Source organism: Canis aureus, chromosome 6 (genome assembly GCF_053574225.1).
Source record: "Canis aureus isolate CA01 chromosome 6, VMU_Caureus_v.1.0, whole genome shotgun sequence".
Taxonomy (NCBI): Eukaryota; Metazoa; Chordata; class Mammalia; order Carnivora; family Canidae; genus Canis; species Canis aureus.
In genome coordinates, this window is record NC_135616.1 from 18,478,649 (window position 1) to 18,493,739 (window position 15,091).

The window sequence follows — 15,091 nt, forward strand, 5'->3', positions numbered from 1 at the left end:
CTTTGCCCTAAAGAAGGAAAGTAATTCTAGCTTAAGCCCTAGACAGAAAAGACCATGCCACTTGTGCTTTATCTTTTGGGACTGTCAGCAGTTTCAATCCCAAAGAGCTCAATTACTACCCTTCTTTTATACTCTGTCACTTCCCTCCCTCTGAGGATCTTCAACATCATTCAGGATCAAGCCTAAAACCATAGAGAATGGAGAAGGACAGCATTACTAACACATGATGTTTTTCATCTTTTTCCTTGAAGCTTTACCCATTTAAAAAAAATTATGACTTCAACTCTGATTGTTTAAGAATAATATTATTTTCTTTACAACAATGAAATATGCTACACTGGCAAATGTCTATTATCCCTTGAGACAGTAATGGAAATGAGAGCTGAATCTCAAAAGGTTACCCCAAAATAAGTTCTAAAAATCTGTACTACAGAGGAAGATTACAAAATGAGTCTATTATAACCATTTTCTGCAAATAAGGAGATAATACATTACTGTATGGCTTAAAAGTTATTCATCATCTTTTACATAAATCATTTTGATGCTAAGATACACTACAAAGTGTGGTATTACATAAAGATCCTAATGTCTTAATTATCTACAATATGTTTTATAAAAGTGTTTTAAGAAGACATATAACAAATGTTCATCACAACATTATTTCCTTCCATTTTGAGTTTTATACCTAACAGATATTCTATGGAAACAATGTCCTATATTTTAAACTATGTAAAATATTCCCAAATCACCATGTTTTATATTATTGTAATTCTTTGCTCCAGTGAGATGGTTAATACTTAGTTGTATCTTAAGTTACTGGTCAAAAATATCTTGAGACACAACTAAAAAGAGAACATTAAGTTTTAATTAATCAGTGAAAAATTAAGGATTACATAATTTTTTAAAAATTCTGTACACATACACACATATATAATCACATTCTCAAACACAAACCAGTACACTAAAGCTCTAAAAATCATATCACTAATCTATGAATTTTTTAAAGAGATTTATTTATTTATTCATGAGAGAGAGAGAAAGAGAGAGGCAGAGACACAGGCAGAGGGAGAAGCAGACTCCCTGCAGGGAACTGGATGTGGGACTTGATCCAGATTCCAGAATCATGCCTGAGCCGAAGGCAGACACTCAACCCCTGAGCCACCCAGGTGTCCCTGAATTATTTTAAATAAAGGTTAAAAATGACAGCTAACAGTTAATGAGAACTTACTAAAGACCAAATACTAAGCTAAGAGCTTTCTATTATTTATTCTCCCAAATCCTATAAAACAGGTAATACTATCATCAACTTAACTTTACAGGTAATAAAATTTAAGGTTTATATGCATTAAGAATCTTACCTAGTGTCGCACACTTAGTAAATGATGACAACTTTACAACCATGCTCTTAACCAGTATGTGTATCTCTTCTCTGAAGTTAAATCATACTTCTCCCATGTAATATCTCCCAGGATAACAGTTCTATGTAACATTACCTACAATATACTATAAGTAATATATATGTGTGTATATATACATATATACATACCCTATATATATATGCACACACTATATATACACATATATACACACTATAATAGTGATAATAATGCTATTATATGAATATTATAATATGTACTAATATAATACACTATAAAAATTCTAAAATGCAAGAAAAATTTCTTCACCCCACCTATATCTATAAGAATTAGACTGTGAAACTGCCTAAGTAATACTCTCCAAGCCTAATTTCCAATTCATATTTCACTATTTATTACTCATTTTATTTACTACTGTTCCTTAACCTTTTAATCTCAAACTACACCATTTTTAGCTCTCATTTGAAGGTATTACTAATAGTTTATTTGCAAGAAAAACAATTCCTCTATTCTAGCAAACTCAATTTGCTAACTTACCATTATCTATTAAATAGCCATTTAAAATGAATAGGACTTTTTATAACCTAAAATGTACATCTGTTCTCATCAAGAGTTTTCAATAGTTCATAATAAGGCATTTAGATACAATATCAAGGATAAAAGAACAGCCACGTAACTAAGAAAATCCCAGAAACCTAGTAAAGTCACTGTAACCAATGCAAACTTAGCTGAGTTTCCTAGCAGCCAATGAAAAAAACAGAAGCACGATAGATTCCAGTTACTAAAAAGGACAGTTCATCTAGAAATACAAACTTTTAGATACATTTTCATGAAAATATTAAAAAGTATTAAAACATACTAGTACCAATAACTTTTGTTGTTTGTTTAGTAACACAAACCATTCTTATATGTATATGTAGTTTCTTATATTAACCGTTTCTTAAAGCTGTGATTTTCAACCTTGGGTGATTCTGTCCCCCAGAAGACATTTCAGCAAATCTGGAGACATTTTTAGCGGTCACAATTGATATGAGTGGTGGTGATACTGCCACCTAGTGGGTACTGGACAGATATACTGCCAAACATCTCAAAACGCACAGGGCAGGCCCTCACAACAAATTATGCAGCTCAAAATGTCAAGTGTTGAGTCAAGAAATCCTGGATCCTCAAGAGCGTAATTTTAAATCACAAGCATCTCTACAAACTAGTCTAGGAATTATATTATGAATTTAACTTTCTGAAAAGGGATGTATTATTGCTTAATAAACCCAAAAAACAAAAGACTGGGTAATTTCTTAGTTATACCTCTTACATAGTTTAAACTATACTATATTAGAAAATTAATTCATAACAAAGACATTGCTAAATATCTATCATAGTCAACTGAAAGAACTCCAAAAGCCTCAGTAGAAAGCTATGGAGATGGACTGCATTAGAACATTACGTTCGTGTCACTAAGCAGGAAAGCTGCAAACTTACAAACCATCTGGCAATGAAGAGATTATCATGCCCAGAATTATTGAGAGAAAGGATTGTAAATAAGCAGGACTTAGCATATTTGTTAAAATTTAATTTCTAAAATTACTCCTAGAAATTCTGGTTTAGCCGGTATAGGATGGGGCACACAAATCTTTTTTAACAATTTCCTCAGATGATTCTGATCCACATAGTCTCAGGACCACACGATGAAATAAAGATCTAAGAGAAAGAATAATCAATCATCCACTTATATAAAAGAAGCCGGACTATGGTTCATATAAAATGTTTAAATTGGAATAGGACTGCATCTCATAGAGTACTTAAAGATGTTAGCTATAAAATGAATCCTAGGGGGTTTGTGTTATAAATATATCAAAATTCATCAAATGATACATTTAAGACCTACACATGTCATTGTATGTAAATGTTACCTAAAGAAAAAAATGTTTTAAAAAATAAAATTTTTAAATGTTAAGCCTTAACGATACGCAGACTAAAGTGTTTATGGTTTGAATATACTAATATCTGCAAATTACTTTGAATGCATTCTAAAAAATATGATGCACTGATTAGTGCATTAACAGATTATAGATTACTAGATTAACAGACAGATAATAAACAAATTTAGTAAAATACTAACTGTAGAATGAAGGAGGCAACTATACAGGTACAATCCTTCAAGTTTCATGTATGTTTGAAAATTACATATTAAGTACTGGGGAAAAAATTAAAAATTAATCTTAGAAGAATATATATAGAACTCTCAAAACCCAACAGTAAAAACCCAAACAATCCAACTAGAAAATGGGCAAAAGACATGAAAAGACATTTCACTGAAGAGGATATACAGATGGCAAATAACCACACAAAAAGATGTTCAGCAGCCACTAGGGAAATGCAAATTAACACCACAGTGATTTATCACTATACATTTTTAGAACAGCTAAGATTAAACAAAATGACAATATCAAATGTTGACAAGGATTTGGAGAAAGCAGATCTCTCATATACTGCTGGTGAAAACGTAAAATGGCACAGATACTTTAGTAATCTATTTGGCAGTTTCTAAAAAAACTAACATATACTTAATATGTGATCCATCAACTGCACTCCTGGTATTTATCCCCAAAAAATGAAAATTAAAAAAATTTTAAAAAAATGGTTGGGCACCTGGGTGGCTTCAGGATCCCTGTGTCAAGCTCCCCACTCAGTGCAGAGTTAGCTTCTCTTTCCCTCTCCCTTTCACCCCTTCACTCACACACATTCTCTCTCACTCTAAAACAAAGTAAATCTTTAAAAAAAACTTAAAAAAAAAAGAAAAAAGGAGGCATCAGGCTAGCTCAGTGGAGCATTCTACTCTTGATCTTGCTATCATGACTTTGAGCCCCACATCGGGTAGAGAGTTTACTTAAAAAACAAAACAAAATGAAAACAAAAAAAGGAAAACTTATCCAAATAAAAACACGAAACTGTACACAATTGTTCATAGCACTTTTACTTAAAAAGGCCAAAAACTGGAAACTAAAATGTCCCCCAATTGGTGAATGGTTAAACAAACTGTGGTATATCCATACCTTGGAAGTCTAATTCTGCAATACAAAGGAACAACTGATACATGCAACAACTTGAAACAAATATTATGTGGAGTAAAACAAGTCAATCTCAAAAGGTCTCCTACTGTATAATTCTATTTATAACATTCTGAAAATTACAAAATTATAAAAACGAAGGAGTTAACAGTGGTTTTGAGGGATTACAGATGGCTGGGGGAAAGAGACACATAGCATCTCTCTGTATTACCTTTGTAACTTCTTGTAAACCTGTAATTATTTCAACATAAAAAGGTTTTAAAAACGTATTGTGGGGAGCCTGGGTGGTTCAGTCAGTTAAGCATCCAACTCACGATTTTGGCTCAGGTCATGATTCCACAGTGGTGGAATCAAGCCCTGCATCCGGCTCCATGCCAAGCAGGAAGTCTACAGGAGAATTCTCCCTCTCTCTCTGTGCCCCTCCCCCTGCTTGTCTGTGCTCTCTCTTACACTCTCTTTCTCTGTCTCTCAAATAAATTAATCTTTCAAAATAAAGTATCTTAATGAAACTTAGTTTATAATCTATTGAAGAAACTCATCTGGATTTAGTTCTCTACACCCAAAAGGTTTTTGGTAAAACTGATGATCATCTATTTTATCTGACAGTGACAGTTCTTTCTTCGGTTCATTCCTAGAATGACAGTTGATGGATGACAAAGCATAGAGAATACTAGTTTTCTAATTTGTTATGGCATGAGGAAATGTAGCTAATCAGTCAACAAACAGGATAGAGTAGTGAACAAGACACAGTTCCTGACTTCACAGAACTTAGAGTTTAGGGGAAAATAATTAAATGGATATTACAAATAATTATGTAATTACAAGTACTCAAACTTCTGCTACAAAGAGCCTAAGAACAGCCTACTTACTATACCTATGTAGACTGTAGCTTGTCTGTAGAGTAACTTAAAACTTGTAGAGTAAGACAAGTAAGAAAGGGTGATTTTTATTTTATGCTTTATTCTAAATTTTCCAGATATTTCATAATATGTTATTTTTATAATCTGAAAACTGTCATCATTGGGGAAAAAATTACAACCTTGAAAAGCTCATTCAATACAGCAATGATCAATTTATAAACAAAATATCTAATCCTAACTATAATGACTGTATATACCTAAAGCTGTAGCAGAAACCTGCAATATTAGCAATATTACATAGATTTGCCAATTTTACAGAGAGAGGAGTATACACACAATTCTCATTCAAATCGACTAGAAGTCAAACACATTTCCATGAAATAAAATATTTGAAATAATTTCTTCATTTGTAAACTTTCTATGTTGTACTTGAAAGGAGAAAAATAGTATTATAATATTTTTTCATATTGAAGATTTACTGTATTTATTAAATTGGGGATTCCTATAGCTCCTGAACCCGAGTGAGGGCTTCTGGTCATGCCCAGAAGGACTCCATATTACAGACTAAGATTAGTAATTTGGACAATCAATCAGATCTACACAGTGGAGCGCCACTATAAACTCTGAGCATGGAGGCTCAGGGGAACTCCCCTGGTTGGCCACATTCTATGCGTATTGTTTGTTACACACTGGGACCAGGAGAGTATCCTGACTCCCATGGACAGAGAAACTCCACATATGGTGCCTCTTCTGTACTTTTCCCTATGCACTTTTCCCCTTGGCTAACATGAATCTCTATCCTTTCACCATAATAAATCATAACTGTGGGATCAACAATTTTCAGTGAGTTCTGTGAGCTATATTCAATGAATTACTGACCCTGAAAGTGCTTTTGGGAATCTCAGAACTTGCGATTGATACCAGAAATAAGGGCAGTCTTAGGAACCATTCCCCAAAACTCTGTAGTTGGCTAAATTCTTGGAGTTAGTAACTTTTCTATAGCTTGACCAACTGTCATCTTCCTTTCTAAGTATGGATCAGCTTCCAGCATTTTATCCTTTGTACTTTCAATGTTATGAAATGTCTCCAAAAATTTCAATATGAAGTATTTTGCTGGCCTTAAGTTTTTCTCTGGGACATTTTTTTTTTTTTTTAAGATTTCATTTATTTATTCACGAGCGACACAGAGAGAGAGGCAGAGACACAGGCAGAGGGAGAAGCAGGCTCCCTGCAGGAGCCCGATGTGGGACTCGATCCCAGGAATCCAGGATCACACCCTGAGCGCGAGGCGGGTGCCAAACTGCTGAGCCACCCAGGCATCCCTCTCTGGGACATCTTTGTTCTTTTCATCACAACCTGTTTTCTCATGTTATGTCAGTGAGTTCACCTTCACTAAGTACCTGCAAGTACACATCTAGAGTCTCTCAAATGGCAGCAGTGTCAACATTCCCAGTCAGCAATTTCTTCTCTAACTCTATTTACAAAGGATTTGGATTTCATTTTTAGCAGTATTACTTCTCATTTCCCTGCTACACTTTTAACTTTTGTAAAATACCACATAGGTTGATAACTGGGAGCCAAGGAAGCAACACAATTACATACTCTGCTATATGCCCATAAAATGATAGATATAGTGACCAATCACTGACAGCATCTAAAAGTAGCATGAGAGGGGAATCCCTGGGTGGCTCAGCAGTTTAGCGCCTACCTGTGGTTCAGGGCATGATCCTGGAGGGATATGGTTTTGTTAAAAGGGAGTATGGTTTTGTTAAATAAATCATGTTAGATCCACATAATGAATGCTATTTTTAAAATGAGGTAGATCTGTAAAGACTGAAAACAAAGAGGCACAAGGAAATAAATATACTACTACAATATGCATGCACAAGTAAGTGCCAGGCTTTTCTCAAGCACATCTGCTTGTTACAGCTTTTACCATGCAAAAATCTACTGCATAATAAGATGATAAATATAACACTCCTGCCTATAATATATACTCTTCACCCTTTATATTTGCATTAAAAAGGTACTGAAAGAAAGAATTCCCACTATTCCAACATCAAGCCTCCAGATCAGACCGTTACCTGATATGTAAATCAAAACTTACTACTTAAATGTACCAGGACTTTAACACTATTCAGACAAAACTAAAACCAGAAATGAAGTTGACATGCTTAAAAGAGACAACTGATAAACTTATCTCAATTTTTTTGTTATATAAAAATTAAAGTTTTTTATTCTGGCCAATTTCATATAAACTATGCAAACATTTACTGAATCAAGGTTTTTATATTTATCATTTTACTTTACTTATTAAATAATTTAGTCAAAGGTGTCATATACAAATAATCTACAGGGCCAAGATCTGGATCCAACTCTGAAGAATTATATACATGGAACTTGTGAAATACATGTTTTAACATAAATACAGTAATTTGTGAAAACTCCTTACATTCAAATATATAATTAGTAAAATGATGTTAAATGAGAAAAGCTATAATCATTAATGCCTAGGAATAGAAAATATATTGATTCTATCAAATGTAACTGTTGGGTCATTTTCAGAAAGCCCTGATATTCTAATATGACTTTTAGCTCTAATGAATATATCTGTTGCTTTACTAAAGAAATATATTTAAGGTAGTAACTCTGTCTTTCCAGGTTATTATATGACACTGGGTTTAATTCCTATTCATTGAAGAAACAGATTTTGTCTCCTCTCAGGCATTGTTCTAGGCACTAGAACAAAATAGTATGAATACAGATAAAATTTCTTTCTTTTTTTTTTTTGATAATCCGAATGAATTCAAGTATTTGAATTCTAGTGAAGTTTATGCTATATATAGGAGCAAACAGATCCAATTATTTAAGAAAATGGTCATTCACTTTGAACAAGTCTTAAAGTTCAAAGTGATAATCCCTGAACTTTTATCTGAAAAGTAGTGAAAAGAACACAAAGTTTAAGTTGGATGAACTATTTACAACATTTTGCCAACAGTATAAGAAACAATTCCTAAACCTTTCATGGAAGCAGTAGACTCTCTAAGAAAATATAGAGTAGATCCTCTAAGAGTACATAGAGAAAATGACCAACAGTTATTTATTTTATGTTAGAGAGGGGGTCTGGGGAGTGGGGGTAGAATCTCAAGCAGACTCCCCGCTGAGCAGAGAGCCTAAGAACAGAAAACTTTATTTATTTATTTATTTATTTTTTAAATAAGTTTTTTTTTTTTTAATTTATTTATTCAGAGAGAGAGAGAGAGACTGAGAGGCAGAGACACAGGCAGAGGGAGAAGCGGGCTCCATGCAGGGAGCCTGACACGGGACTCGATCCTGGGTCTCCAGGATCAGACCCCGGGCTGCAGGCGGCGCTAAACCGCTGCGCCACCAGGGGTGCCCAGAACAGAAAACTTTAAATGCAAAACATGTAGCTTATTTTTAAAGCTACCTAAGAAAACAAATTTTTTAAAGATTTATTTTAAAAAATAAAAAATAAATAAAATAAAAAATAAAAATAAATAAAAATTTATTTGAGAGAGATAGAAAATGCACAAAAGGGAGAAAGGCAGAGAGAAACACAAGTGAACTCTGAGCTGAGTGCAGAGCCCAAGGGGGCATTGGGGGAGGGGGGTGGAGGCGGCTCCTGGATCTCATGACCCTGAAATTGGACCTGAGCCAAAACTGACAGTCAGATGCGTAAACGCTCAACCAACTGGGCCACCCAGCCCCCCCCCAAAGAAAATGTTTTATATGAAATGAATATTAAAACTTTAAATAAAACTCATAATCAAATTTTTTTTCATCCAATAGATAAAATAACTTTACAAGGAACTTCTAGGATTAAAAAAAGTAGATATTGCTATAAACTCAAATATCTTTCTTTTGTGCAATTGTAATTTTTTAGTGTTCTTTGTATGTGAAATATCAAAATTTAACTGCAAAGTTATTTGTCCTGAAGATATTTTTTAAATATTGAGAAGTTCCTCACTAATTTCCATCCTATTCTTTTTTGAAAAGTAACTTTTATTTCTTTAAATCAGATCTCTACATAGAAAGTAAAGTATAGAGAAAAGGACTATTAAGAAATTCACAGATTGGGACACCTGGGTGGCTCAGTGGTTGAGCATCTACCTTCGGCTCAGGGTGTGATCCCAGAGTCCAGGATCAAGTTCCACATCAGGTTCCTTGCAGGGAGCCTGTTTCTCCCTCTATATCTCTGCCTCTCTCTCTGTGTCTCTCATGAATAAATAAATAAAATCTTAAAAAAAAAATTCACAGATTACACAAAGCAAAAAGCACTGACTACTATAGTAAAAAGAAAAACTGTACATTAATAATACAAATACAAAATACGACATTTTAAAAAAGAATAGTTGGTTCCTAAGTTTAGAACAAATAATTCTTATAAACACCTCAATTACTTTCTCCAAAAAGTTACTACTTTCTACATACATATTGCTGCATGCACTATTTTTTTGTTCTTCAGATCTTATAATGTCATATCAACCCATTCTACAGCAACATCCATTCTTGTGCAAACTCTACCCTTTTTTAAATTATATTTTCTAAGCAGGGTGCCATCATTACTGTAGTTACTGTGAAATCTACCAATTTTCTTGCTCTCTCTCCTGTTAACCAAATTGTATAGAGAAACATTTGGACTCCCTTCTGACCTGGCAATGAATGGATCTTGCTGTTATTTTGAACCTTTAATTGGCCTAATTTAAAAAAAAAAGAAATTTCATCATGGGCACTAAACAAATTTGAGGAAAAAAAATGGAGAAAGCGTCAGTTTTGTGAGGCTACCCTGACAACTTATTCTACTGTCTCTCTTTGTTTTCAGTGTATCTCATCAAAATTATAAAAATTCTGTATTAATCTTTAAATATTAAAATATATTATTTCACCATAAATAATTATCAACAGGTTAACCTTAACTTCCTTTATCTGGGTGTGCTTTGGTGATTTGTTTTTCAAAGTCAAAATCTAGAAAATTTTATTGCATTAACCTCACATTTTGTAACTGAAATAGCTGTAGGCTGGCAATATGCCAAATATTTTAAAGGGCAATTAGTAGAACAGAGCGCCACTTACTGGTTTTTTGTTATTATTTACAAGAATACTTAAAAAAAGAAACATGATAATAATTTCATTCTCTGAGAATGGTAGTAAACTTTAATAGACTTATAATAGAAGAATACAGCAGCATTTCCACTCAACACTCTAATAAACAAATTATGTTAAAATTACTTCTTAATGCTAAAATACAACATCAGAAAACATTCATAAAAATTTAGGGAAATTCATATAAATATATCCTTAATAAGTAAAATAAACTACAGAATAAAGGTTTTTTATGGTGTTGTACTTGTAAAGATAAAATTATTTTCTCAACTTTCTAGCTCTAAACCAAATGCTTGTGGTTATTCATTTATTAGCTTGAAATAAAATTTTTTAAAATCAAAATCCAAGAATCTCAAATAAACCGTCCAAAAGATGTAAAGATAAAATAATCTTTAAAGGCTTAATTAGGCAAATTAACTTCTAAGTGTAAAAAAAAATTATTTTAAACTAGTTTCAAACTCAATGTTCCTTTTTTATGGATATGGTTGTTACTTCAAACTGTATCTTCATGAATCAGCTACAAACTTGAAACAAAGGTTTTATTTTCAAAGGATAGCATTCTGTCAAGAATGACATAATGGGCTGGGGCACCTGGGGGGCTCAGTTGGTTAAGTGTTTGCCTTTGGCTCAAGTCATGATCCCAGAGTTCTGGGATCCACCCCCAAGTCCAGCTCCCTACTGACTGGGGAGTCTGCTTGCCCCTCCCCCGCCCACAACCACATTCTCTCATATAAATAAATATTTTGAGACACCTGGGTGGCTCAGCGGTTGAGCGTCTGCCTTTGGCCCAGGGTTTGCTCCTGGAGTCCCGGGATCGAGTCACACGTAGGACTCCCTGCATGGAGCCTGCTTCTCCCTCTATGTCTTCTGCCTTTCTCTCTCTCTCTCTCTCTCTGTGTCTCTCATGAATAAATAAATAAAATCTTTAAAAATAAATAAATAAAATGAATGACATCAGGGACACCTGGGTGGGTCAGTTGGTTAAGCGTCTTACTTCAGCACTAGTCATGATCTCAGGGTCCTGGGATAAAGTCCTGCATTAAGCCCCAGTTGGAGCCCCATGCATGGGGCTCCGTGCTTAGCGGGGAGTCTGCTTGTCCCTCTGCCCCTTCTCCTGCTCATGTTCTCTCTCAAATAAATAAAATCTTTAATAATAATTTTTAAAAACCTTTAAAACAAAGAATGACATCAAGTTTATTTACCTTGGTTTGGTTGCATGTTCATATTTGGTCTGGGGCCATAGCTTCCTATTGGTTGCCCTTGACTCATTGTCATCTGATTCTGTACTGGCATGCTCTGTGATGATGGCACAGAATGGTTGTAACCTCCCATGGATCCATGGCTACTTGAAGGCATGTTCATGGAACTGTTTGTCATATTCAGTTGATTGGGTCCAGGTCCCTGAATAGGCATATGGTTAGGCCCTTTGAAGAAAAGTGGTCAGAATCAAATAAGAAAGTTAAACAAATGGTCTATTAAAAACTTTAAAAAGCTTTTAATTTTTTGCATACCATAATAGTAATACCAAACAATAACTTGAGTATTTAATCAATAGCAAACAAAGTAAATGCTTTACATGAATGATAGCAAATATTGTGAGGTAGATGCTATTCCCATTTTACAGATTAAGAAACCGATGCTTTTATAAGCCAGCAACATTCTAAAAGAGAAAAGCAATGATGAAAAAAACATATAAAATCTGGAGTAATTAAAAGTAGGTAGTATTAGCACATAAATGAATTAACAGATCAATGGACCCAGAGGAGAGTCTAAAAACACACCCAAATTTCTAATTTTGTAAAATATAATAGTGGTAAAATTAAACATCCGTAGGCAAAACAAAGACAATTCAATAGTGTGACCAGTGAGTAGTCATCTGGAAAATGGCCTACCACATTCCTTCTACCAATAGTTCCAGATGAATAAAAAAATTCAGCATTACGGGATCCCTGGGTGGCGCAGCAGTTTGGCGCCTGCCTTTGGCCCAGGACGTGATCCTGGAGACCCGGGATCGAATCCCACGTCGGGCTCCCGGTGCATGGAGCCTGCTTCTCCCTCTGCCTATGTCTCTGCCTCTCTCTCTCTCTCTCTCTGTGTGACTATCATAAATTTAAAAAAAAAAAAATTAAGCATTACAAAAGAAAAAAGAAAAAAAAAACCTTTACAAGAGATTTTAAAAAGGAGAACTTTCAAAATAATCTTGAAGCAAAAGGGCCTTCTATTCTATGCCAGAATACCCAGAGCCATAAAAGACTGATAAACTAAACTACATAAAAATAAAAAATTTCAATATGACCAAATCAGACCAAACTAAACAAAATAATAAAAAGAAAAACTGGGGAAAAATTATTAACAAGACCTATCACAGATAGAACTAATGGCTTAGTGTATAAAGTAAGTAAAAGACCACCAGCAATAAAAGAAATGGCAAATGACACAAATAATCAGTTCACACAAAAACTACCAAAGGGACATAAACATGAGAGGACTGCTTGCTTCAGCTTCACTTACAATAAAAAGGCCAATTAAAACTATGAGACTCTTTTTTCATCTTTCAGATTTCAAAGACCTGAAGTTTTGATCTACGACAAAAAGTAATTTCATACATTGTTGAGGTATATAAATATATAAATAAGGACTATTTTTAAGTAGAGCAATTTAGCCATAATAATACCATATTTTAAAAGGCCTATACTTTTAACCCAGCCAACCGCAGTTCTATAAATATACAGGTCTTTGTGCACACATAGGCATAAACGCTAAACTGCATATGCATGTTTATTTACTCATTTACTTATTTACCTTTATTTTAAGGCATATTCACAGAAGCATAATTTTTAATACCAGAAGACTGGAGATAATCTGTATTTCCTTCTAAGGGAATTGTTCAAATAAGTTAGGGGCATCAACAAAAAAAGAATGAATACAGCCAAAAGCACGAGGCAGCTCTTCATGTACTGAATGGTCTCCAAAATACATCACTATATACTCATGGTCTCTAAGATATATCTTCAAGAGGGAAAAATTCTACATATAATACTACAAAATGTATGCTACCAATTATTTTTTAAAAGAATAAGACAAAAGAAAAAGTGTTATGCATATGTTCTGGATACTGAGAATATCTCTTGAAGGATAACTAGACACCAACGACTCTCTGGAACAAAGTATGTGGAGGAGATGGCTTTGGTACCTTTTGACTTTGGTACCGAAGATTTTTTAGTACTATTTTTTAAATCAGCTAAATGTTTATAAAAAAGAACCTGAAACTAAGGCCATTTGACCAAGATCAAGGAGCACAGAAGTAGCTCTACAACTTAGATTATAAAGTATTGAAAAACAAAACTAAAATAGGAAATTAAAAGCCTAGATACAAATTTGCGCTTATAAAAACACTGGCTAAGCTCTAATGAGGAGCTCATTAAATAAAGGAAACATAAGTAACTGGACTTCAATTTTTCCTACATGTAACTAGAATTCTTTATAAGAAAGTTGTTTTGGAAGCTCTATAGTATTCTAGACAATGTAGGTCATAACCAGTTGAAAATCTCTAGTTTATAAAGGATATAACTATTCCAGATGGCCTTATACAAAAACCCAAATGTCATGTTAACAATAATTACATTGCTGCTCAAGTGCTCCTTTGGCCTTAATCTTGAATGTTACATGAAGAAGTTACGTTAAAATTCTAATTAACAGTACTACCATAAAAAAATACAAAACGCCTAACTTGCTAATGTGCATTAGCACCCTTCCAGTTCTAAAAACAAGAGGTCCTGATGAGGTAAATGTGAATTCAGCAAGAAGCGTCTTCCTGACTACAACCTAATAAGTAGTTACGACTTTATTCCTACTCCCACACAGGGTGCATGTTGTGGGGGCCACAGATTGTGATAGGCCTCAGCAAGAAATAGAAGGCTGCCACCGAAACGGCACCACCCTCCTACATGATCAATCACACATCAATCTTCTATAAACCAGGCTACCTGGCTCCTTTTGCCCTGTGTTCTCCTTTACATCATTTACTGTACCCATTGTCCCCAGACACCAATGCTATCAACCAACACAATCAGCTATGACAAGAATATCCTAAGGATGCTAATTACTAATTTTAGAAATGAATTGCTTTATTTTAATTTACTTTCATAAAAAAATTATTTCATTATTGCTATTTGTATAATATTCTATTTTTGTTAATGAAAATAGCCTCTGTCCTATTTTTTTTTTTAAGATTTTTATTTATTTATTTATTCATTCGAGACACAGAGAGGGAGAGAGAAAGGCAGAGACACAGGCAGAGGGAGAAGCAGGTTCCATTGCAGGAGCCCAACGTGGGGACTCGATCCTGGATCTGACTGGGCTGAAAGCAGCACTAAACCGCTGGGCTGAAAGCAGCACTAAACCGCTGAGCCACCTGGGCTGTCTTTAGAAAATAAAACTATTCTCAAATTAAATGCAGAAAAACAACCAAAATTTATGGGTATGGGTTGTAGCTATCACAAAAACAAAATAGTTTAAAGATACTTTTCAGTTTAAAAGTTCAAACCAGCAAAAAGTAACTAATTAAGCATTCATTTGCCTGGAAACTATTCTAGGTGGCTCCAAACTTAAAAGAGGATGAATAGTAAAGGGAATATCTCACTATATAAAACATCTGACATTT

At 34.1% G+C, this 15,091-nt stretch overlaps 2 protein-coding genes across 6 annotated transcripts in view; one reads left to right on the forward strand and one right to left on the reverse strand.

Annotated features, from left to right (window-relative positions):
* SS18 (SS18 subunit of BAF chromatin remodeling complex) overlaps nucleotides 1-15,091 on the reverse strand; it is an 80,564-nt gene that overhangs the window by 26,936 nt on the left and 38,537 nt on the right. For all 5 annotated transcript variants that reach the window (XM_077900309.1, XM_077900314.1, XM_077900312.1 and 2 more), the window contains one exon: nucleotides 11,631-11,852. In XM_077900309.1, coding sequence (XP_077756435.1) covers nucleotides 11,631-11,852 — 222 coding nt within the window. The remainder of the gene's footprint in view (nucleotides 1-11,630; nucleotides 11,853-15,091) is intronic.
* PSMA8 (proteasome 20S subunit alpha 8) overlaps nucleotides 1-15,091 on the forward strand; it is a 123,212-nt gene that overhangs the window by 11,279 nt on the left and 96,842 nt on the right. The window lies entirely within an intron of this gene.